The sequence below is a fragment of the Salmo trutta genome, chromosome 32 (assembly GCF_901001165.1).
Source record: "Salmo trutta chromosome 32, fSalTru1.1, whole genome shotgun sequence".
Classification (NCBI taxonomy): domain Eukaryota; kingdom Metazoa; phylum Chordata; class Actinopteri; order Salmoniformes; family Salmonidae; genus Salmo; species Salmo trutta.
The window spans coordinates 6,663,979-6,690,380 of record NC_042988.1 but is presented as its reverse complement, the minus strand read 5'-3'; the positions used below and the strand labels follow the sequence as shown (position 1 = coordinate 6,690,380).

The window sequence follows — 26,402 nt, the reverse complement described above, 5'->3', positions numbered from 1 at the left end:
AATTGGGGATCATACAAAAATCCCAACATATAAAAAAGAAACTAGAACCAAAACAACATAGAACTAAATAAACTAGATAACCCCCCCCCCCAGTCACGCCCTGGCCTACTCTACCATAGAAAATAAGAGCTCTCTATGGTCAGGACGTGACATGAACATCTGGCAATATCTACATTTTCGACCCCTTGGTCAGGTTGCTCTCTGAAAGTAAAGAAAACAGCTTATTTTTTATAGATAGGAAAACAATAACTGAGATATGACCATTCAATCTGAAGAAGCAGATGTCATTTTTAGGATACGTCAATACAGCCCAGTGCTGCTTACCTGAGATACCATCTTCGTAGGTGTCCGCTTTGACTTCCTTTGTTTCGGAAAAAAGTTGCATTCAGAACAATTATTTTTGATTGAAAATAAAAAAAGGTTTTGCTCTCGACAAAAAGACAGAAATGTACCTCCATAGCATATAACAATTTGCCTGTGAATAACTACACCTTCATACAAACGTGCGACTGTATGCAGAATTCTTGACGCACAACCGAAGATGCTACCATATCCTGCTAGCACGCCCACAAGCGAGCCACTCAGGAGCAGAATGATGACGCATGGAAGAGGGAAAGGAATGCGATGGGAAAATTCATTTGTTACAAGTTGGGGAGGAGGGCTAATAGCTGAACAATAGACTATTCAACCTTTACTAAAGAATAGTCTAATAGCCAAGCTAGGTGTGAACCCCCCCCCCCCCCCCCCTCCTATCACAGACCAGATTTGCCCTAACGAGCAAGGGGTAGCTTGCTACTCAATGTAGTAGTAATGACTTTTCAAATAAGTTACCTTACACGTTATGTTGGCTGACAATTTGTTAGCTACGCTGTCTAACGTTAGTAGTTATACATGAAACTTGCCAGTATATTAACTATAGGCTATCTAACTACCCATTATTTATTATTCTGGTAATTCTTAGTTTAGCTAAATGGTATATTTGTTGTGATTTCTCAATGGACATTCGGGTGCTTTCGTAAATTCGCTCTGGCTGGACAACAGAATGAGTCAAAATCCACCCAAAGCTGAAAAACAGCTTAAGAACGTTAACTAAACTGGAACACTAGCACGAGCCCATAGCAAATTAATGTAATCGAATGTTCGCAGAGCCTGTTTTGACTGGAGTGATGCTTAGAATTCCATAAAAAAATGTATCTCTTTTTATTTTACCACTACAATCTGTTCGTCGGACGAAACTGGAAAAAAACTACTTGTGTAGAAAGTAAATATCCGCACCTCGATGGTGTCAACTGTGCTTATGTCTGCGTAATGAAAAAGTGGGAATTTTTTTACTTTGACTGTTTCTGATGTAGTGATTGATGACAAACGAGCTCGCTGCCCAGACTTACATAAGTACAAAAAGAACACACGGCCAAGGCAACAAAGGAGTGGCTCAAGAAGAAGCACATTAAGGTCCTGGAGTGGCCTAGCCAGTCTCCAGACCTTAATCCCATAGAAAATCTGTGGAGGGAGCTGAAGGTTCGAGTTGCCAAACGTCAACCTCGAAACCTTAATGACTTGGAGAAGATCTGCAAAGAGGAGTGGGACAAAATCTTTCCTGAGGTGTGTGCAAACCTGTTAGCCAAACTACAAGAAACGTCTGACCTTTGTGATTGCCAACAAGGGTTTTGCCACCAAGTACTAAGTCATGTTTTGCAGAGGGGTCAAATACTTATTTCCCTTATTAAAATGCAAATCATTTTATAACATTTTGACATGCGTTTTTTCTGGATTTTTTTGTTGTTATTCTGTCTCTCACTGTTCAAATAAACCTACCATTAAAATTATAGACTGATCATTTATTTGTCAGTGAGCAAACGTACAAAATCAGCAGGGGATCAAATACTTTTTTCCCTCACTGTACTATCTACACGGATTTCAGAGCACTCTCGTTCAAGTGTACCAGAGCGCAGAATAATGACTTTGCGAGCGCTCAACACCCGTTGAATATGGCCGGTGTCAGTAAACGTCGGAAAAAAGCGCAATTCAATTGTTTCCAGCAGCACATTTACAGTCACTAATGCTCTGGTTAACACTAAAACTGCCTTACCAGTTCTGCTAGGGCGAGTAAAATGGTCAGAGTGGTCTCATTTGAATCTGGAAGTAGCTAGCCAACCCTACTCCTTGCCCGAAAGTCCAGTGTGAGCTCCGAGAGCGAAACGGTCTGAATTTACAAACTGAAAATGTTTCTCTGAATAATAACACCATAATATTAATGAAGATACATTTCCTAAAATAAATCGCATATACTATATTATTACAAAAAAAGTTTTTAAATGCTCGGGTAATGCCAATTCGGAATACTATCAAATGCTTCTCAAAGATGCCTCTGGTGGTCAAACTAGCAATAACTTGCAGTAACAGAATAAATGGCTGAGAATTAAATGACGTTCCACAGAATGCTGCAGCAGCACGCAGGGTGTGCCGCAATATGACACAATGACACAATCTTTAAAGGAGGAACCACTGTAGAAGTAGTTTAGCTCGTCCGGTAGGCTCGTGTCACTGGGCAGCTCTCGGCTGTGCTTCCCTTTGTAGTCTGTAATGGTTTGCATGCTCTGCCACATCCAACGAGTGTCAGAGCCAGTGTAGTACGACTCGATCTTAGTCCTGTATTGATGCTTTGCCTGTTTGATGGTTCGTTGGAGGGCAGAACGGGATTTCTTATGAACTTCCGGGTTAGAGTCCGCTCCTTGAAGTGGCAACTCTAGCCTTTAGCTCTGTGTGGATGCTGCCTGTAATCCATGACTTCTGGTTGGGGTATGTACGTACGGTCACTGTGGGGACGTCATCATCGACGCACTTATTGATAAAGCCAAGGACACATGTGGTGTACTCCTCAATGCCATCGAAGGACTCAATCAAAACAATGTTCCCATGGTGCCCCAGGTTAATGAGTTAATAATTGCTTGATTCATTGCTTAATTCATTTAATCATGCAAATAATAAATCGTTAATCATTCGATGAGCAACAGTCATCACATTAACTAATACAACGTCATGACATTAGCATCTACTTCATCTGACAACTTTTTTATTGATCTAGTCACTGGTGCTTCCTGCTTTAATTTATGCTTGTAAGCAGGAATCAGGAGGATGGAATTATGGTCAGATTTGCCAAATGGAGGGTGAGGGGGAGCTTTGTATGCATCTCTGTGTGTGGATTGTAGGTGGTCCAGAGTTCTTTTCCCTCTGGTTGCACAATTAACATGCTGATAGAAATTTGAGCAAAACTGATTTAAGTTTCCCTGCATTAAAGTGCCCGGCTACTAGGAGTGCCACCTCTGGGAGAGCGTTTTCTTGTTTGCTTATGGCGGAATACAGCTCATTCAATGCTATCTTAGTGCCAGCCTCTGACTGTGGTGGTATGTAAAACAGCTACAAAGATTATAGATGAAAACTCTCTCGGTAGGTAATGTGGTCTGCAGCTTACCATGAAAAACTCTACCTCAGGCGAGCAATAGCTCGAGGCTTCCTTAGATATCATGCACCAGCTGTTGTTTACAAAAATAAATAGACCGCCACCCCTTGTCTTACCAGACGGCGCTGTTCTCTCCTGCCGGTACATCGTATAACCAGCTAGCTGTATGTTGATATTGTCGTCATTCAGCCACGACTCCGTGAAGCATAAGATGTTACAGTTTTTAATGTCACGTTGGTAGTTTAAATTTCCATTTTATTGTCCAAAGATTGCATGTTTGCTAGCAGAAATTAGGGGAGTGGGGGTTTATTCGATTGCCTCCGACTCCTCAGAAATCAGCCTGCCCTCCGGCCTCTCTTTCGCCGTCTTTCTCCAAACTAACGGGTTATAGAGCAAACAATGCAATTATCACAACACATCGGTTGTAATATGTTTTTTTTTCCTGGCTTGGCTTCCCCACTCCGGTATAGACTTGAGTGTGCAGTTTTATTATGTGCATTTTTTACTTAATATTCCTTGATTTACATATATTGTTGTATTGGTATTTGTTGTAAGTTTATGCTTACATGATTTTCACCAAAGGACACACTGATTATTATTGTAGCCTAGTGGTTAGAGTGCTAGATCATATCCCTGAGCTGACAAGGTAAAAATCTGTCGTTCTGCCCCTGAACAAGGCAGTTAACCCATTGTTCCTAGGCTGTCATTGTAAAGAAGAATTTGTTTATAACTGACTTTCCTAGTTAATTAAAGGTAAAATAAAAAAATTATGAACACTGTGTGATCTGTAGCAGCTGGCAAATGCACTGTATTTTGTTTTGACTTCGTACAACCCTCTCTGGAAGATGTTTAGAGAACATTTGGCACTGTCTGACTAAGCAGGGTCTGTTTTCTTTGCGACTTACTTTAACTCTCCGTGGTTCTAAATCAATAGTTGTTTAGAGGTCCGAAAATGTCGGAAACATTAACTTGCTTGACCATGCTGTAGGTTATCTAACTGTTTGTTACATGCAATATCTTTTGTGGACTCTCCGGTTTTGTGATGAAACAAAGGTGTGGTTGAATTTATTCTGCCACTGTGTCTTCTTTTTGTCTCAGCCTTAGGCCTTTATATCACGTTGTCAAGGTATATTAACTAACAGGTTATAGAGCAAACAATGCAATTATCACAACACATAGGTTGTAATATGGCTTTTATTTCTGGCTTGGCTTCCCCAGGGATTTTACCCACGCACTGCTTTTGTCCAAGACTTTAATGTGCAGTTTTATTGTGTGCATTTTTTACTTAATATTCCTTAATTTACACATGCTGTTGTGTTGGTATTTGTTTTAAGATTATGTGTAAGTTTATGCTTACAAGATTTTTACTAAAGGACAAACTGATTATTATTGTACCTGTCGATGACATTATAAACACTGTGTGATTCTGTGGCAGCTGGCAAATTCACTGTATTTTGTTTTGACTTCATACAACCGTCTCTGGCTGATGTTTAGAGAATATATGGTACTATCTGACTAAAGGGCCTGTGTCCAAGACGCACGTTAGACATCTTCTATGTTTCTTTTCTGGAGGTGTCTCCTGGAATTCTTGTCTTAAACTGTATTGATCTTTGATTAATATGATCAACGACTGCTCTCCTTTTGTTCTGCTGGAAATTCCTGTTACAGACTAACATGGTTATCACTTTCTTTTTTAAATACTGTATCACATCTCCTTACAAGAAATATGGAGCAGTCACTGGAGGTCAATAGTAATGCATGGTCTTTTGTGCATATTTTTTGAAGGGCTAATTGTTTTAATTGTAATTTGCCCTGGGCCCCCTGTTGGCTAACACCAGCCCTGGGAAGTGGCGACACATGCCATGAGTGCTTGGGCTCTGAAGAGAATATCTACATTTTGGCAATTGTTACTTGTCAATGAAGTCACTCAGCAGTGTCAAACATGGGTGTCAAACATATATTTCTCTCCCATTGTTAACCTCTCTAGGGTCGGCGGGATGAAATCGTTCCACCTACGTAACAGCCAGTAGAATCCTGTGGCGCGTTATTCAAATACCTTAGAAATGCTATTACTTCAATTTCTCAAACATATGACTATTTTACACCATTTTAAAGACAAGACTCTCGTTAATCTAACCACACTGTCCGATTTCAAAAAGGCTTTACAATGAAAGCAAAACATTAGATGTCAGCAGAGTACCCAGCCAGAAATAATCAGACACCCATTTTTCAAGCTAGCATATAATGTCACAAAAACCCAAACCACAGCTAAATGCAGCACTAACCTTTGATGATCTTCATCAGATGACACACCTAGGACATTATGTTATACAATGCATGCATGTTTTGTTCAATCAAGTTCATATTTATATCAAAAACCAGCTTTTTACATTACAGCTGCCCCTTCATTCTGATGGGCCTATGCTTACATGGTCCACTGGTTCTGCCCTGGTAACTCTGCCAAGCACTCTCGAGAACATCTAGTAGAAGATAAGAGGAGAGGAGGGTGGAGAGGAAGTGTAGAGTAGGTTATTAATAAGTTAGTTCCTTATTTAGTGTTGCACAACATTACCACATGCATGTATGGTGGAATGAAGCCTGGATACTTTGTCAGCCCATTGCTTTCTTGTTGTCACATTTCCCCATTCTCACAAATCTTATGCAGCACAGTGAACAGACAGTCTTCATTCATTGTGCTCCAGATTGGTAAGAGTGAATGTGGCGTGATATGTAAAGCTGTTCCTTATTTGTTTTGGAATGGACACCTGTGTGCGTGCGTGTGTGTATGTGTTTTTTTTGTGCATGCTTGTGTTTCTATGCTTGCGTGCATGCATCTGTGTGTGCACACGCGTGCCTCTGTGTTTCTGTGTGAGTGTGGGTGGGTGGGTGTGTAGGTGTGTGTGCGCTTGTTTGTGTGAGTACAGTGCATGTGCGTGCATTTACTTGTGACGGACATGAAGACCCCAAAGGCAGAGTACAGGAAAGATGTGTAGCTGTTCCACCAAGTGCTCCACCCTGCTTTTCTATTTCACCCTTTCTTTCTTTCTTTCTCTCTCTGCGCTGTTGTAAATCCAGTTTGATAGCCTGAATGGCATCAGTCATTATTGATACCACCTACCACCTGCCGCTGTATGGAAGCTCTACCGACTAGTTCAAATAGCAGAGTAGCGAAGTAGAGTAACTAAGGAAGTTTTGGAGACCTACCGTACAATGTAAAAAAAATCTGAAATAACAGTTGGGCTCCACTTGCCAACAAACCAGCATGGCTAGACTTTTCCTGCAAGGGAGGTATGTTTTATCACCTTTAGTGGATTTTTTTCTCCCTCTCTCTCTCAATCTCAGTTTTTTTCTCCCTCTCTCTTTTTACAGTGTTTGGGAACGTTTCAATGGATTTTGTTCTGTTTGGAGTTAATTATTAATAAGATACCTCTCTAGATTTGTTGCTATTCATTTTCACTTTCATGTACTTACAGTTGAAGTCGGGCGTTTACATACACCTTAGCCAAATACATTTAAACTCAGTTCTTCACAATTCCTGACATTTAATCCAAGTAAATATTCCCTGTTTTAGGTCAGTTAAGATCACCACTGTAACGGCCGTCGTACGTAATAGACCAAGGCGCAGCGGGTTGAGTGCTCATCTTAACTTTATTTGAACACGTAACAAACAAAACAAGAAAACGATCGACCAAACAGTGTTGCATGCTAACACACAGCACTACAACAACAACTTCCCACAAAGGGACAGGTGAAACAGGGCTACCTAAGTATGACTCTCAATCAGCAACAACGATGTACAGCTGTTCCTGATTGAGAGCCATACCAGGCCAACACAAAGAAATATACAACATAGAAAACCATAGAAATACAAAACAAGAACATTACCCAAAAACCCCGGAACACATAAATCAAACACCCCTCTTAAATAAATACATATCCCATTAAACCCCGAACCACATAAAACAAATACCCCCTGCCACGTCCTGACCAAACTACAATAACCAATAACCCCTATTACTGGTCAGGACGTGACAACCAATTTATTTTAAGAATGTGAAATGTCAGAATAATGATTTATTTCAGCTTTTATTTCTGTCATCACATTCCCAAGTTTACATACACTCAATTAGTATTTGGTAGCATTGCCTTTAAATTGTTTAACTTGGGTCAAACGTTTCGGGTAGCCTTCCACAAGCTACATAGTTCACTTACTTACACATTTGTCATGACAATGTGTGACAATGTGTGACAATGAGTTGGCATGGAGGCACAAACAGACTGGCACTCATTCTATAGAGTCAATGATGACAGCTATTACAGTATCATGGGGAAGTGTTGTGGGGAAGATGATATTGGGACATAGTAAGGCAACTTTTCAGTCAATTCCTCTGTTATAACATCTATATTGCATGTTCATAGGCAAGGATAGAAATGCACTTGCCAATCAGGAAAGTCAGGATTATTTTATGGTTGCTGGAATATTATATTCACTTTCCTCGAAATGATAAATTATCTATTTACATGCAAAAATACCATAAATGATTTCATTCAGTTTTAGGCTTCTGTTATTTTCTGCAGTTTTTTTCAGTCAAAAGTGTCACCCACAGAGAAAACTCAACTTGCCTGACTGCTGAGTTCAGCTTCCGTTCCCTTGCTCTGGGTATTAGGGCAACCCTTAATGTTAACCCCTGATAGGCATTGTCACATTTCCACATTTCCTCTGTCGCATTACTCAAAGGCTGCGTGCAATAGGACATTATTTGATTCGTATTTTTCTTGTATTTTATTTACTGTGTTCATGAATTGATATATAAAAAAACATGATTGTATTTGCGGGAAGACAGAGAGATACATAAGCCCTTGGGGGAAGGGAAACGGGCTAACCATATATGTTTAAGTACCATATTTAATTAAGTAGTTGTTACTTGTTAGTTTATGATTATCTGTTGTAACTGAGTACTGATTTTCTTACCTGTTTAACTGTCAGTATCAAAGTGTGACAGTGTTGAATGTCATGGTTAAGGCCAGACTGGATTCGAGGACACACTGATAATTTATCTATGACACTGTGATTATGTAGCAGCTGATGTTGTGACTTCCTACAAGCCTCTCGGGCTGATGTTTACGGAACATTGAATATGCTGTGTGATTAATGTATAAGGGCTGCCTCGTTACAAATTTTCTTTGCTTCTGCTCTGGAGGTGTTCTCGCTGAATTCTTGTAATATAGAGGATATTATCAACAACTGCTCTCCTTTTGGTTCACCTGAAAATTCCCATTATACTGTGAGACCATGATTTCTGATTTGGATTTGTCATGGGGATATTTTTGGATCAAGTTGCTTACGGCAGGTGTATTGACGAGAGCAAAGAGCGATTGGTCAGGAAATGAAGATGGTCCGTGAACTGATATTGCGGGTCAGTCAGTCTCACAGTATATTGTGGACCAGGAGGTGGGGTTCATATCTCCTATATGATCTGTTTTTATGTGAACTTTGTAGCTGTGACCTTCCTTTAAGGCTGCATCCCAAATGGCACCTTATTCCCTTTATAGTGCACTACTTTTGACCAGGGCCTATATTAAGTCTGTTCCCTTTTTCCCATTGTACTGTAGTAGTACGTCCCACTGGTAACGTTCCACCATAATTGACCTGGTTGGCATTTCTGATTTCCACCGAACCTAGTGTTCCTAAAAACCTAAAAACGTGTCAGAGCAAACTGACTTATTTCCATTGCTCAACACACTGCAGCCTCTGCATTTGTGTGTGTGTGTGGCTGTGGATGTCATCAATGATAGTTTTTCTCAGACACAATACGAGCACTGTGAGACTGCAGAAGTAGCCTGTCCCCAACCGTTTTAACGAAGTAGCTCACCGGAGAATCAAGTGTGTGTGTACGCAGTTCTGCCTGCCCGTCTCTAGTAAGGGCTCCCATGCAGCAGGGCTAAAGGTTTCTTCAGGTCAACTTATCACGCTGTTCTTCCATTCTGTAATTGCATGGACCAGTTTTGCCTACACATTTTCTCCATTTGTTTACAAAACATTCAGTTGCAATTGAGTTGAACTTGCATTCACATGCAATAGTGATTTTTCTCTTTGTATGGTCAAATAAAATTCCAGAATAGTTATAGGTACTGTTAAACTTAAAACTACTACAATGTAAACTGTCAGATCATGCTTTCAGGTTTTAGATAAGATGTGTGTTCGCAGGTAGTAAATCAAATCAATTCCAATGTTATTAGTCACATGCGCCGAATACAAAAGTTACAACCTTAGAGTGAAATGCATACTTACGAGCCCCTAACCGACAATGCAGTTTTAAAAAATGCGGATAAGAATAAGAGATAAAAGTAACAAGTAATTAAAGAGCAGCAGTAAAAAATAACAATATATACAGGGGGGTGCCGGTACAGAGTCAGTGTGCGGGGGCACCGGTTAGTTGAGGTAGTATGAACATGTAGGTAGAGTTAATTAAAGTGACTATGCATAGATAACAACAGAGAGCGGCAGTGGTGTGGAGAGGGGGGGGGGCCTTGCCAAATCTTTTCAGTCTCCTGAGGAGGAATAGGTTTTGTCGTGCCTGCTTCATGACTGTCATCATGACTGTCATGGTGTGCTTGGACCATGTTAGTTTGTTGGTGATGTGGACACCAAGGAACTTGAAGCTCTCAAACTGCTCCACTGCAGCCCCTTCAATGAGAATGGGGGCGTGCTCGGTCCTCTTTTTTTCCTGTAGTCCACAATCATCTCCTTTGTCTTGATCACGTTGAGGGAGAGGTAGTTGTCCTGGCATCACACGGCCAGGTCTCTGACCTCCTCCCTATAGGCTGTCTGGATGTTGTCGGTGATCAGGCCTACCGGTGATCATCGGCAAATATAATGATGGTGTTGGAGTCGTGCCTGGCCGTGCAGTCATGAGTGAACAGGGAGTACAGGAGGGGGCTGAGCACGCACCACTGAGGGGCCCCTGTGTTGAGGATCAGCGTGGCGGATGTGTTGTTACCTACCCTTACCAACTGGGGGCGGGCCGTCAGGAAGTCCAGAATCCAGTTGCAGAGGGAGGTGTTTAGTCCCAGGGTCCATAACATAGTCATGAGCTTTGAGGGCACTATGGTGTTGAACGCTAAGCCGTAGTCAATGAATAGCATTCTCACATAGGTGCTCCTTTTGTCCAGGTGGGAAAGGGCAGTGTGGAGTGCAATAGACACTGCATCATCTGTGGATCTGTTGGGGCGGTATGCAAATTGGAGTGGGTCTAGGGTTTCTGGGATGATGGTGTTGATGTGAGCCATGACCAGCCTTTCAAAGGACTTCATGGCTACAGACGTGAGTGCTACGGGTCGGTAGTCATTTAGGCAGGCCCTTAGTGTTATTGGGCACAGGCACTATGGTGGTCTGCATAAAACGTGTTGGTATTACAGACTCGGACAGAGAGAGGTTGAAAATGTCAGTGAAAACACTTGCTAGTTGGTCAGCGCATGCTCGCAGTACACATCCTGGTAATCTGTCTGGCCCTGCGACCTTGTGAGTATTGACCTGTCTAAAGGTCTTACGGTACCACTGGTGCTCTCATGCCTGTTTCAGTGCTATTTGCCTCGAAGCAAGCTTAGAAGTAGTTTAGCTTGTCCAGTAGGCTCGTGTCGCTGGGTAGCTCTCAGCTGTGCTTCCCTTTGTAGTCTGCAATGGTTTGCAGGCCCTGACACATCCGACGAGCGTGAGAGCCGGTGTAGTACAACTCAATCTTAGTCCTGTATTGACGCTTTGCTTGTTTGATGGAAGGCATAGCAGGATTTAGGTATGAAGTTGCAAAGTGTGCACAGTGGATTAAGTGGGATTCTAAATTTATTCATCCTATTTCACACATGTACAAGTGTGTATTAATTGGAAATGTTTTTTTTTTGTTGCATATCCCAAAGACACCCTAGGAGAGTGGGTTCATGGCCATGATCAGCCATTATCAACAGCAACCCTGAAGCAATTTGGGTTAAGTGCCTTGCTGAATGACACATATTGTTTACTTTGTTGGCTTGGGGATTTGAACTATTTGCCTTTCGGTTACTGGCCCAATGCTCTAACCGCTAGGCTACCTGCCACCCTGCTTCTTTATAAAGTGTAGGGATAGGCTATCTCCGCAGTCCCACAGTGCTCGTATTGTGTCTGTTATCTTAACTGATAACATCTCCACACACCCACACACACACACAAAAGATTAGAGGTTGCAGTGATGAGCAATGGAAATAAGTCAATTTGCTCTGACATGTTCTTAGGTATTTGTCTAACAGCAACTGTCAACAACAGAAGTTTCCATGGAAGGCAGAAAGGAACCAGGCCAATAATGGTGGAATGGGTCAACAAATGTATGTGACAGTATACGCATGCTCCCCCACGCAGGGTTTGTGAGAGTGATACATTGCACTGATGTACATGACCGTCTACATACTGTGTACAGTATACACTGAGTGGACCATTCTTGATACACACAATAAACTTTTGAGCGTCAAAAACCCAGCAGCATTGCCGTTCTTGACACATTCAACGGGGTGAGCCTGGCACCTACCACCACACCCCATTCAAAAGGCACTTAAATATTTTGTCTTGCCAATTCACCCTAGAAATGGCACACACACACAATCCCTGTCTCAATTGCCTCAAGTCTTAAAAATTATTATTCTACCTCTACGGGATCGGTGTGTCCCCCCACCCACAGGACGGTTGAGCTAACGTGCACTAATGTGATTAGCACGAGGTTTTAAGTATCGAGAAAATTTCCCAGGACATAGACATATCTGATATGGGCAGAAAGCTTAAATTCTTGTTAATCTAACTGCACTGTCCAATTTACAGTAGCTATTACAGTGAAAGAATACCATGCTATTGTTTGATGAGAGAGCACAGTTATGAACTTCAAAATGTATTAACGATGCAGGAAGTGTCCCAGTGTTGGGGAGTAGTGAACTACATGAACTACAACATTTTTCAGTAGCTTGATGGTAGTTGAACTAATTTTCAAATCTAGGTAGGTTTTTAAAGGTTGTAACCGGTTTTACTTCTATTGATTTTTTTTTCTTCTGATGCTTAATTACTGAGTTCACTATGAGTTTATGAATTCTTGTTCTCATGTATGATACCATACTGATTGGTTTTGTTTGTGTTTTTACACCATGCTGTTTGGGTTATTTTGAGTTATATGCCTTACATTTGATTCCATTCTAAAGAGTTACATTTCTGTATATCACCAAATGAGGTAATTTGTTCAAATATAATACATTTTCCTTATACAAGACAATTCATGCTAATTGCCTTCCTTTGGTTCTTTGTGAGTATACAGTAAAAGTCAAAAGTTTGGACACACCTACTCATTCAAGGGTTTTTCTTCATTTTTACTATATTCTACATTGTAGAGTAACTATGAAATAGACATGAAATCATGTAGTAAACAGAAAAGTGTTAAAATATTTAATATTTGAGATTCTTCAAAGTATAGCCACCCTTTGCCTTGATGACAGCTTTGCACACTCTTGGCAATCTCTCAACCAGCTTCACCTGGAATGATTTTCCAACAGTCTTGACGGAGTTCCCACATTGAGCACTTGTTGGCTGCTTTTCCTTCACTCTGCGTTCCAACTCATCCCAAACCATCTCAGTTAGGTTGGGGTCGGGTGATTGTGGAGGCAATGTCATCTGATACAGCACTCCATCATTCTCCTTCTTGGTCAAATAGCCAGGGTGTCTGTAGTGATGCCTCTAGCACTGAGATGCAGTGCCTTAGAACCGCTGTGCTCAACCACTTCTTCAATATGACACCACATTCATGTCAATAGGAATAACTCTCATTTTGTCTTCCATTGTGTAAAGACTCACTAACTGTTGAGGATCTTATCCCGATCTAATCCCGGTATTGGGATTCATTGTCATGTGACCATGGCGGGGAATTCAAAACTGCAAGAGTAATCATTTCAAATAATCAAATAATCAACTATTTTCCTCCATTTGAAAGATATATCTCCTAAATCTAACCACGCTGTCCGATTTTCAGAGGCATTACGGAGAATGCATAAAGTTAGGTTATGTGAGGAGAGTACATTGACAATAGCTGCATGTAATGTTTAGCCAATTCAAAGAAGGGCATCAACAGACAGAAAACTAGCTAGAATTATGCACTTACCTTTGACAATCTGCATCAGATGACACTCATAGGACATTATGTTATACAATACATGCATTTTTAGTTCCATCAAGTTCATATTTATATCCAAAAACAGCATTTACAGTCGCGGTGAAATTCAGAATTTTTTTCGGCTCGAATGCACCCAGTGAATCCAGCATTACAAATCACGGAATAACTATTCGAAAACATTGGTAAATTATAATATTGTCATTCAAAGAATAATATATTATCATCTCGTAATTGCTACCGAATGGCCAGATCTCAAAATAACTTTACTGGGAAATCACATTTTGCATAAACTGGGTACTATGCTAACAACAATAAGCTATATGCTAAGCTAAGCTATACCGTTAGCATTAGCATCATCTAATATCGATAATAACATTCTAAATATCCCCTTACCTTTGATTATCTCCATCAGAAGGCGCTGCCAGAGATCCCAGGTCCAGAACAAATGTGGTTTCTTTTGACAAAGTTCATCATTTATGTCCAAATAGTTAGCGTTCAGTAGGCTCCCACAAAATGAGGTGGGCACTGTAAAGTCACGTCGAAAAGCTAAAGAAAACCTAGTAAATAATCTATTTACGTTTGTTTAAACATGTCAAACGTTGTTTAGCACTAATCTTTTGGTCCATTTTTAACGTGAAACATCAGTAAACATCAGTAATATTTTCACACAACCTATCAAGTGTCTAGAATAAACGATTATGACAAAGACTCTCTTCTCAGATTCATGCGCAGGCGCAAAAAATGAAGTGATGACGTGTCAACTTGTAAGCTTTCTAATTCGGTCTGTATTCATGACAGATGCTTCCAACAACTTTCTAAAGATCGTTGACATCTAGTGGAAGCAGTAGGAGTTGCGAACTGAATCCTTTCTCACTGTGGTATCTTTAAAACAATGACACTAAATAGTACAGTCACAAAATTCTCATTTTTTTAAATCTATTTTTCACAGGTTTTTGCCTGCAATATGAGTTTTGTTATACTTACAGACACCATTCAAACTGTTTTAGAAAATTCAGAGTGTTTTCTATCCAAACCTAAACAATAATATGCATATTCTAGCTTCTGAGTTGGTGTAGGAGGCAGTTAAAAATGCGCACATATTTTTTTCCAAAATTCTCAATACTGCCCCCTAGCCCGTAGAGGTTAAAAGAAAAAGATGAACACTCAACAATTTTTTTTGAGTATTTAAGTTGTATTACATTTTACTAAATTACTCAGTTAAAATGTACCAAGTATAATATATTATACTTATGAATATTTACATATAAATACCAAAATATGACCACAGGACAATATTGAGAAAGTATTTCAAAACCCACACAAAATAGGCTTATCAAGGCACAAAGCGAGACCCAGATGCAGACACAGGTGGCAGATGGTTGGAGTCTTACAATGATTACTAATCCAAAGAGGTAGACAAGAGAATGGTCATGGACAGGCAAAAGATCAAAACCAGATCAGAGTCCAGGAGGTACAGAGTGGCAGACAGGCTCGTGGTCAAGGCAGGCAGAAAGGTCAGGCAGGCGGGTACAGAGTCCAGAAACAGGCAAGGGTCAAAACCGGGAGGACTAGAAAAAGGAGAATAGCAAAAAGGAGTACGGGAAAAACAAGCTGGTTGACTTGAGTAAACATACAAGACGAACTGGCACAGAGAGACAGGAAACAGGGATAAATACACTGGTTAAAATAAGCGACACCTGGAGGGGGTGGAGACAATCACAGGAACAGGTGAAACAGATCAGGGTGTGACAGTACCCCCCCAGGGACACCACCTGGTGTCCTACCTGGACGCATGAGGGCCGGATGTCTTTAGCCAGGACCCAGCACCTCTCCTCCGGGCCATAACCCTCCCAGTCAACCAGGTACTGGAAACCCCTGCCCAGTGGTCGAACCTTTAGGAGGAGTCTCAGTATATGCTGGCTGGCCACCGATAACCCGGAGGAAGGTGGAGGGATGGGCCTGAGAAGACAAAGAAAATGGCCTTAATCCTAGACACATGGAAGGTAGGGTGAATATGGAGGGTACGGGGTAACACAAGGTGGACAGCAGCGGTATTCAGGACTCTGGAGATGGGAAAAAGACCAGTGAACCGGGGAGACAGCTTGCGAGACTCCCCAAAGGGGCAGATCTCGAGTGGAAAGCCATACCCTCTGCCCAATGCAGTAGCGGGGAGCTGGGGTCCTGCGACGGTCTGCTTGTCGATGATACCTGGAGTTGGTCTGTCGACAGCGGCGGACAAACATCTGGGCCGAGGGTACGGTGACCTCCTGCTCTTGTTCCGGGAAAGGTGGAGGCTGATACCCCATGGAGCACTAAAAAGGGGATAGTTCCATGACAGAACTGGGAAGGGCGTTCCGGGCATACTCCACTCAGACCAGTTGACGGCTCCAGGTAGTGGGGTTAGTTGAGACCAGACACCTTAAGGTGGTCTCCAGGTCTTGGTTGGGTCGCTCCGACTGGCCGTTAGTTTGGGGATGGAGTCCGGATGACAGATGACCCAATAAGGGTGCAGAATGCTTTCCAGAACGGAGATGAGAACCAGAGACCATGTCTACTGGGAGTCTAAGGATCCGAAAGACATGCTGCACCATAAGCTGGGCCATCTCCTTGGCAGAAGGTAGTTTGGGGAGAGGGATGAAATGGGCGGCCTTGGAGAACCGATCGACTACCGTCAGAATGACAGTGTTGCCATCAGACAGAGGGCGCCCAGTGATAAAGTTCATAGATATGAGACCAGGGACTGGTGGTGACTGAAGGAGGCCAGAAGGAGCTTGCCGTGGAGTCTTGTTCTGAGCACACACTGTGCATGCGAGACGAAGGCAGAGACCATTGTGGGCCACCAGAAACGTTGTCGGAGTTAGGCTAGTGTACAACAGGACCCTGGATGACAGGTCAGCCTGGAGGAATGAGCCCATTCCAGGACCGGATTAGGGACAAACAGCCGGTTAGCCGGGCCCCCTTCAGGTCCAGGCTGGGAGCGTTGTGCCTCACGGACCAGGTTCTCAATACTCCAATCCACTGTGGAAGCAAGGCATGAGGTAGGGAGAATGGTTTCAGAGGTCGAGGGTGTGGCAGAGGAACTGTATAGGCGGGAGAGGGCGTCAGGCTTCACATTCTTTGACCCTGGGCGGTAGGAGATGGTAAAATTAAATCTGGTGAACAGGAGGGCCCACCGGGCCTGCCTGGAGTTGAGGCACTTGGCTGTACAGAGATTACAGGTTTTTATGGTTGGTCCAGACCAGTAATGACTTTTCTGCTCCTTCCAGCCAGTGTCTCCACTCTTCCAATGCCATCTTCACCGCCAGGAGTTCTCGGTTGCCAACATCGTATTTCCTTTCAGCAGGATTGAGACGATGGGACAGGAAGGCACAGGGATGAAGCTTCTGGTCAGATCGCTGGGACAGGATGGCCCCCACTCCAACATCCGAAGCATACACTTCCACCACAAATTAACGCGAGCGGTCTGGATGGATGAGGATGGGTGTTATTGTGAACCAATGTGTCAGGTCCACAAAGGCTTTGTCGACAGCTGGAGACCATTTGAACGGTACCTTGGGAGAGGTGAGTGCCGAGAGGGGGGCCGCCAGGGTGCTGTAGTCCCGAATGAGATGGCAGTAGAAGTTTGCAAACCCAAGAAACGTTTCAACTGCACCCTGGACGTTGGTTGAGGCCAATCCACCACTGCTTTCACCTTTCCAGGATCCAACTGAACATTGCCCTCAGCAATGACATAACCCAGAAAGGTTATTGTAGAGCGGTGGAACTCACACTCCTGGGTTTCACGAACAGTTGGTTCTCCAGGAGGCGCTGAAGGACCTGTCTGACATAAAACATATTCTTGTGCAGATCGGGGAAAAAAGACAGGATGTCGTCAAGGTACACAAACCAGTTTAGCATTTTTAAGTTTAACTAGGCAAGTCAGTTAACTTACATCTAGATCTTCCGCTAGCGGAACACCTGCTCCAATATCCAATGATGGGCATGGCGCGAAATACAATTCCTCGAAAATCCGAAAACTTCCATTTTTCAAACATATGACTATTTTACACCATTTTAAAGACAAGACTCTCCTTTATCTAACCACACTGTCCGATTTCAAAAAGGCTTTACAGCGAAAGCAAAACATTAGATTATGTCAGCAGAGTACCCAGACAGAAATAATCAGACACCCATTTTTCAAGCTAGCATATAATGTCACAAAAAACAAACCACAGCTAAATGCAGCACTAACCTTTGATGATCTTCATCAGATGACACTCCTAGGACATTATGTTATACAATACATGCATGTTTTGTCTCAATCAAGTTCATATTTATATCAAAAACCAGCTTTTTACATGAGCATGTGACGTTCAGAACTAGCATACCCACCGAAACTTCCGGTGAATTTACTAAATTACTCACGATAAACGTTCACAAAAAACATAACAATTATTTTAAGAATTATAGATACAGAACTCCTTTATGCAATCGCTATGTCCGATTTTAAAATAGCTTTTCGGTGAAAGCACATTTTGCAATATTCTGAGTAGATAGCTCGCCATCACGGGCTAGCTATTTTGACACCCACCAAGTTTGGTACTCACCAAACTCAGATTTACTATAAGAAAAATTGGATTACCTTTGCTGTTCTTCGTCAGAATGCACTCCCAGGACTTCTACTTCAATAACAAATGTTGGTTTGGCTCCAAATAATCCATAGTTATATCCAAATAGCGGCGTTTTGTTGTGCGTTCAAGACACTATCCGAAGGGTGACGAAGGGTGACGCGCCCGGCGCGTTTTATGACAAAAAAATTCAAAATATTCCATTACCGTACTTCGAAACATGTCAAACGCTGTTTAAAATCAATTTTTATGCGATTTTCCTCGTAAAAAAGCGATAATATTCCGACCGGGAGTCGTTGTTTTCGTTCAAAGACTGAAAATAAAAACATGGAGTCTTCTCGTGCACGCGCCCCCAGTCTCATTGTTCTCAGATCGACCACTATCCAAATGCGCTACTGTTTTTCAGCCATGGCCTGCAAAGTCATTATTCAATGTTCTGCCGCCTTCTGAGAGCCTATGGGAGCCGTAGGAAGTGTCACGTTACAGCAGAGATCCTCAGTTTTCAATAAAGAGAGTGTAGAAGGCCAAGAAATGGTCAGAGAGGGCACTTCCTGTAAGGAATCTTCTCAGGTTTTGGCCTGCCAAATGAGTTCTGTTATACTCACAGACACCATTCAAACAGTTTTAGAAACTTTGGAGTGTTTTCTATGCAAAGCTAATAATTATATGCATATTCTAGTTTCTGGGCAGGAGTAATAATCAGATTAAATCGGGTACGTTTTTTATCCGGCCGTGAAAATACTGCCCCCTATCCATAACAAGTTAAGAACAAATTCTTATTTTCAATGACAGCCTAGGAACAGGGGGTTTAACTGCCTTGTTCAGGGGCAGAACGACAGATTTTTTTTACCTTGTCAGCTCGGTTTATTAGTCCAATGCTCTAACCACTAGGCTACCTGTTGCCCTGTCTTCCACTCATCCCCCTCGCGTATCCAAACCAGGTGGTAGGCATTTCAAAGGTCCAACTTGGAAAATATGGTGGCCCCATGAAGAGGTTAATACACCTAGGAGAGGTAGGGGTTAACTATTCTTGACAGTAATGTCATTAAGTCCTCGGTAGTCAATGCATAGACGCAGGGTCGAGTCCTTCTCCACAAAGAAAAAGCCTGCAGTGGCAGGAGATGCAGACGGACGGCCCCAGTGGCCAGAGACTCCTCTATGTACTCCATAGCTTTGGTCTCTGGCCCAGACAGAGAATACAGTTGACCCCGTGGTGTAGTGCCTGTGAGAAGATCAATGGCACAAGCACAAGGACGGTGTGGGGGAAGGGAAGTAGCACGTGCCTTACTGAACACTTCCAGGAGATCATGGTATTTTGTGGGTATAGCAGAGACATCCACAGTCTTGCTAACATCCAGAGGAGTGGGAATGGCAAAATGGGCTCCCAAATCCCAAAACAACCGAAACATGGGGATATGCAATAAGGAGGAACTGTATGGTCTCACTGTTGTTACCAGAAAGCAGTAATTGAACAGGCACAGTACTATGGGTGACTTCCCTTATAGAGCGGCCGTCAAGTGCCCTAGCATGCATGGGCACAGAGAGAGGCTGAGTGGGAATACCAAGCTCCGAAGATAGTGGCATCCATAAAACTATCATCAGCCCCAGGGTCAATGAGCACTTGGAGAGACTTAGATTTGTCTCCCCACAGCACAAGAGCAAAAAGGGGTGTGCGGGTGATGGGAATTAGGGAACTCCCAGTCTGACTCACCATAGTACTGGTACCCACTAGAGACAACGGTTTCCTAATAGAGCAGGTATCTATAAAATGTCCTGCCCCTCCACAGTACAGACAACAGTTATTATTCAGCCTTCGTGAGTGTTCCCCAACCGATAACCTAGCTCTTCCCAACTTCCCAAAGGCTCATGAGTATTCAACTCACTTGTCGTAGATTCCCGAGAGGGCTCGAGTGGCTTCCAATCCTCTCGGAAGAGCTGCCTTCGGAAACTTCTGTATTCCCTTGGAGGTAAACGCGCCATAGCGGGTGCACGAGTGTGCCCAAGACCAGACCTCCTCTTACTCTTGCATTCCCTTAGGCGTCCATCAATTTTAATGGTAAGGGCGATAAGGGAGTCGAGATCAATCTGCAATTTCCGAGCAGCTAGCTCATCCTTTACCTGCTCAGATCATTTGTGCAAAAAAGTATCGAAAAGAGACTTCGGATTCCAAGCACTCTCGGCGGCCAAAGTGCGAAAATCAACTGTGTAGTTTGTCACACTACATTATCGAACAAAAGGACAATTTGTGATGTAACTGGGACCTTGTGGAGTGCCAACAGAAGAAGATCATCAAAGGTAAGGCATTTTCTATATCGCTATTTCTGACTTTCGTGTCGCACCTGCCTGGTTGAAATATGTTTTTCATGTGTTTGTATGTGGGGAGCTGTCCTCAGATAATCGCATGGTATGCTTTCGCCATAAAGCCTTTTTGAAATCTGACACAGCGGCTGGATTAACAAGAAGTTAAGCTTTATTTTGATGTATTACACTTGTGATTTTATGAAAGTTAAATATTTATAATACTGTAGTTTGAATTTCGCCCTCAGCAATTTCATCGGATGTTGGCCAGGTGGGACGCTACCGTCCCACCTGCCCATAAGAAGTTAAACAAGCGTAACAGTAGAATCTTCTGGCAAGGTAGATAGCTACAACGGATGGGGAACCAACAGATGGGTTGGGGGGTGGCGAACAACAATGACAAAAAAATATATACAAAAAAGATATTTTGGTGGGAAATTATACCACCACCTAAAAGGGCGCTTTGGAGACTGTAAGAGGCATGTGCTCTGCACCAGCAGAACCATATATGTGCACCTGCCTGAGTTACAGTTAAGGAAGGAGTTTGTAAACTTCAGTTTAGCTAAAGTTGTATATGTGTGTTTGTTTTTCAGGATGAAGATGCAAAAGCACAAGTTTATTTTCTTCTGCGCATTGGCTCTGTGTGTCTTCTCCCAGCTTCACAACTACAAGGCCCTCCACCACATGCCTATACTGAGTGAGCTGTATGCCTCCTCCGTCAATGCCCTGAGCTTCCTCTGGAGAGGGAAGGGGAACCCTTCAAACAATGCTCACCCAGAGAGGAGGCCTCTACCTGGGCCTGTACCCTCCGACACTGGCCTGTGGGAACCAGAGGCATACCGGGAGGACCAGGGAAATGCAGAGTTGGGGAGAAAGATTGGGCGTGGCAGTGAGGTGAGGGGGCAGATGACATGACTTTCCCTATACATTGTTTTGGGTCTATATGACATTGTCATTGATATGTTTCATTTGACTCCTATTGTTCTCCCACTCAGGACCCGTGGCGCACGGAGCAGCCTGACTCAGGGAATGTAAACAGAATGACGGTCACTCTCCCAAAACCCAAAGGACCATGGGGGGAACTTCACAAACGGAGCTTCCATCTTAGCGATGACCCCACCCCGTTCTTTGTGCGCACCAAGTCTGGAGAATACTGCTTCAGAGAGGGGACGGAAATGACTTCTCTCAAAGACCATTTAGGACAAAAGGTCCAGGAACCCGGAGAGGGCCAGCGTAAGATCCTGCATGCACACCAAGAGGAACCCAAGTCAGCCCAGGAGAAAACAGCCTGGGGGAAAAGGCTGGGGAAGTGTATGTGTCGCCCAGGCTGGCACGGTCCTCACTGTGGCATCCCCACCATGGTGCAACACTCCAACCTGCCCACTAAGGCGCGTCTGACAGTGAGAAAGGTTCCTCGAAGGGTCATCAATGCCATTAATATCAACCACGAGTTTGACCTCCTCCACGCCCGCTTTCACGAGTTGGCTGATGCTGTGGACCTCTTCCTGGTGTGTGAGTCAAACTTCACAGCCTACGGAAATTCCAAGCCATTGTACTTCCTGCACCTTCTGCTTAACGGAACTTACAACTATGTGCACCACAAGATCCTCTATGTATTCCTTGATCACTTCCCTAAAGGTGGCCAGCAGAACGGGTGGATTGCTGACGACTACCTGCGAACATTTCTAAGCCGTGACGGGATGTCCAGGGTGCAAGGCGCCAGGCCAGATGATGTCTTCCTCATCAACGATGCAGACGAGATCCCTGCCCGCGAGGGCATCCTCTTCCTCAAACTCTATGACGGCTGGACGGAACCTGTGTCCATCCACATGAGAAAGTCCCTTTATGGTTTCTTCTGGAGGCAGCCCGGGACGCTGGACGTCCTCTCCGTCTGCACCGTCGCCATGCTCTTCACTGTCTACAATGGAGACGGGATATTACTGAGGCGCAGGGAATACTTCTCCATGCCGGGTTTCCGGAACTACCAGAGGGAGAGTGGACACATCCTGGTGCAGTGGTCCATTGGGAGCCCCGTCCACTATGCAGGCTGGCACTGTTCCTGGTGCTTCAGACCAGAGGGAATCTCCCAAAAGCTCATCTCTGCACAGAATGGAGACTTCCCCCGCTGGGGCGACTACGTGGAAAAACGAGACCTGAATTACATCAAGGGCTTGATCCGGACTGGGGGATGGTTCGATGGCTCAGTGGGGGAGTACCCACCCACAAACCCTAAAGAGCCTATGTACGCACCCAAATATCTATTAAAGTACTTTCAGCTGTATCGCTACGTACTTGATAACCCATATGCCTGAATCTTGTAGAAAACCGGTGAGGATTATTTTCTCATTGTTGATTTCAATGGAAGGATAATTCATTTCAAGGGATGTTTGCTGAACACAACATCTCTCTGAATTTGGATCTATGAAACCTACACCTTCCCCTCTGATTGAAGGTTCAGGCTGTCCACTTCCTGTCTAAAGACGAAGTATCTAACAGGTGAGAGGAGAGGTGATGAAGGACATCTGAGGGTAATTTAACTGCTGTTGAGCTTGTGGGGGTTTTGCACAGTTTTTATTAGACTCATTCTATTCAACTCTGTCCCTTTTCCATCACAATATTAGAAGTTTAACAATTCTCAATGACAAAGGCCTCTTCTGCTCCAGATCATTCAAAGACTGGATTCCAGTTGGGACATGATGACTGTTGACTTTTGTACAGTTCCTAATTGTAGACGTGATGGCAGACAGGTATATATGTATAGAAGATATATCTGATGATGGCCAATGGCCAGTGATACTGTAGTTTTCCCTCAGTCAGATCAACAATGTGCTTCTAGTGCCACCAGTTTTGCGTTTCCAGAGACCTTTGTGAAGAAAGAGACCTGAAAAACGATCAGTGCACTTTTCTGTGGTGGTGGTAAAACTGTGTTACTGTGCTGAAATGGTTGTTCGAACAACATAGGGAAATATAGCGGGAAAGGGAAAGTTGGTTTTATATTGTTAAATACAAATCCAGGTATCCCTCACTAATGCACTATGGGTTTATCTTAGCCGTCACTTGCTTTGACTACATAACTATTTACATTTACATTTACGTCATTTAGCAGACGCTCTTATCCAGAGCGACTTACAAACTTAACTATCTCATAGCCTTCTTGTAAACAGATCATTTATGGTGTACAGATGAATGAATTTGAGGCCAAAAAGCATATGTAATTAGAACCATGTGATCCTGCCAAACAATTGTCACGATGGTTTTAGACATTTTTGTAATCTGTTGTTCATTGAGAGAGACATTTCTTGAGAAACAAAATCCTTCTTCTTCTGCTATGGTCTAGTGATTCACATCACGTCTGGTATTTCAATCTGTTCTAGACAGTCAGCTTTACATTTATAAGCAAACATAATGGTTTCCTTGGTTTTGTCCTTAAAAATGCATTGCAATTCTTCACAATTTAAAACCATTCACCATGAGAATACTATTCCTACAGCTCCTAGGGACATGTCCCCTGTGAATAGGATGTATACCAACGACACTGATTAATGTAATTGAGAGTTTATCGCAATGTTATTGCTTAGTTAAGAAACAACAGACTGTCTGCCATCAATCAGATCAGCCTTTGATACGCTGCAAGTCATTGGTTTCTGCCTGAATGACAATAGAGTACACTGAGAGGCCTATTCAGTGGAAACTGGTGATCAACAAAACAAACAAAAATGAATGATGTAACGAATATCTTAGTTCATTCTTGTTTTTGCACTGTAGACATTGTTTTGTTGAATAGCTACAGTACATGAATCCAAACCTATTGGCAGTAAAAGCAGTAGCAGGACGACATAAAGACAGACAAAAGTGCACAAAAATAAGTCATTTATTACTTTTATTACCTCATTATTTGTATATTTTGAGTTACATTTTTGGTCATTCATTAAATGTATTTATTTTTGAATCATGCCTCTATTTACCGTGCTTGGCTTGGACAGGAGCTCAGCTGAGCTGAGTACTGGCACCTCAAATGTTCTACTGCTTGATCTCCTATTCCTTTGATAGAATATTAGCTCAAAAGTATTGTGGAGCTCTTGCACCTAAATATAAACAGTGCCAGCACCCAAAACGAGTACTGGAACCTATTTCAGTACAAGTCAAGTACTGTCTATTTATCCCCAGATAAATATACAATATTAGGAAGTTTAAGACTGCTGTTTACTGTTGTTAAATCTTTGATAGATTGACTCTATTTTATGAAATAGAGTCATGTCAAGGTGGACACTTTTGTTCAGATTTCGCTTTAGCTCTTCCTTGTCTTGGGAGAATGACTTTGGGAATAAGTGGTTAATAATAATAATTGATTGGTTATTGTTGATGTTTCTGTTTGGAATCTGATGATTGTTGATTGATGCTCTGACCTGCAGTTTGCACACATTCTCAGCCACGGTGTCTACATTTACAGACCAGAATCTCAGGAATCTTAAAGAAAGGCATCCCAACTACAGGTACTACACTGTTGTTCAGTCAGGCAGCATGTTCACATTAACAAAAAAAGCCTTGGATGTTGTTGACTTTGCGTTTTTAGGGGGATTTAGACATCTGCATGGTCTTTTGTCATTTATCATTTCTGGATGGTGTCCAATCATTTTTGTGCAACTATGAGGTATTGCTCCTGTGTTCTAACTTCATTAACAGAATGTTTCAATAAATCAAGAACTAAGTTGACTTATTTTGAATCTTGTGCAAGACCTGAGTCTCTTTCCTCTTCCTTTATCAAGCATTCCACTACATATTGTATTGAACATGTCCCAATGTCCCAATGTGAATCATGTCAGAAATAGCTGTTCAGTTGACTGACAAAAACGAGTCGTTTAACAGCCATAATGAAAGTGAATGTGTTTATTACCTAGCATTAACTACCTACTATAGTGGCAGGTAGCCTAGAGGTTAGATTGTTGGGCCTGTAACTGAAAGGTTGTGTCACAACTGCTCCCGCTCTTCCCCCTGGCACTCGAGGGCGCCAGGCTCTCCAGCATTACGCACTCCTGCAACCATCATTACGCACACCTGCCCTCCCCCCGTCACACGCATCATCGATTATTGGACTCACCTGGACTCAATCCCCTCTGTCATTACCTCTCCTATATCTGTCTGTTCCCCCGCTCTGTTCCCCGCTTCAGCATTGTCGTTTGTTGTTGTTTACCCGTGTGCTGACGCTGTTCCTGTTTTGTTACCTGTCTGTTCCTGAATAAATGTTGACTCCCCGTACCTGCTTCTCATCTCCAGCATCGGTCTTTACAGGTTGCTGGTTTGAATAAGAGAGCTGACAAGTGAAGAATCTGTCGATGTGCACTTGAGCAAAGCACTTAACACCAGTTTGCTCCGGGGGTGCAGTACTGCTATGGCTGACTCTGTAAAACAACACATTTCAATGCACTTTTCTTCACTACACTATAATCACACTGTGCCTGCCTAACGACCATGTAAGGATACAGGTATTAATTAAGGACACTTTTTGTTTCACCAACTAGTTTCACGTCAACAAGTGATTATCAGGAAAGGCATTATTAAGTTACATTTAGAGTCTAGACAGAAATACCATGCTGCCAGTGACTCTGGTTAGGTTAGGTCTTTCTTCCATAAAATATTGTAGAGCAAGACAGGATACCATGCCAGAACTCTAGATGGCAGTCTAGAAGCAAAATCTGAATTTGAAGAAATACTTCTGGTGGATTATTTGAGGAAGAAAGCCGAATGTTTATTCTTAAATGACATTTTTATCAGGGTGCTTTGGATATTGGGTCTTATACAATTGATACTCCATTATTCCTAACAAAGAATGAACAATATGAAAAAAACAAGTTACTCATAGCC

General features: G+C 42.7%; 1 protein-coding gene across 3 annotated transcripts; it reads left to right on the top strand.

Annotated features, from left to right (window-relative positions):
• Nucleotides 1-6,019: 6,019 nt before the first annotated feature.
• Nucleotides 6,020-25,264, top strand: LOC115170934 (beta-1,4-mannosyl-glycoprotein 4-beta-N-acetylglucosaminyltransferase). 3 transcript variants are annotated; one of them, XM_029727326.1, is made up of 3 exons: nucleotides 6,020-6,166; nucleotides 21,134-21,434; nucleotides 21,536-25,264. In XM_029727326.1, exons 1-3 carry the CDS (start codon nucleotides 6,036-6,038, stop codon nucleotides 22,850-22,852), a joined length of 1,749 nt encoding a protein of 582 aa, XP_029583186.1. In that variant the 5' UTR covers nucleotides 6,020-6,035; the 3' UTR covers nucleotides 22,853-25,264. The 3 variants fall into 3 exon arrangements, with proteins under 3 accessions (XP_029583186.1, XP_029583189.1, XP_029583188.1); XM_029727329.1 differs by lacking the exon at nucleotides 6,020-6,166 and adding an exon at nucleotides 6,349-6,748 and having other exon boundaries at nucleotides 21,198-21,434; XM_029727328.1 differs by lacking the exon at nucleotides 6,020-6,166 and adding an exon at nucleotides 6,349-6,748.
• Nucleotides 25,265-26,402: the final 1,138 nt, after the last annotated feature.

Bases quoted from the DNA above. Each gene is read 5' to 3' on its own strand.
- LOC115170934 (XM_029727326.1), top strand. From the start codon at position 6,036: ATGCATGTATGGTGGAATGAAGCCTGGATACTTTGTCAGCCCATTGCT. The intron at 6,167-21,133 runs GTAAGAGTGAAT...TTTGTTTTTCAG, and splicing joins ATTCATTGTGCTCCAGATTG to GATGAAGATGCAAAAGCACA. The intron at 21,435-21,535 runs GTGAGGGGGCAG...TCTCCCACTCAG, and splicing joins AGATTGGGCGTGGCAGTGAG to GACCCGTGGCGCACGGAGCA.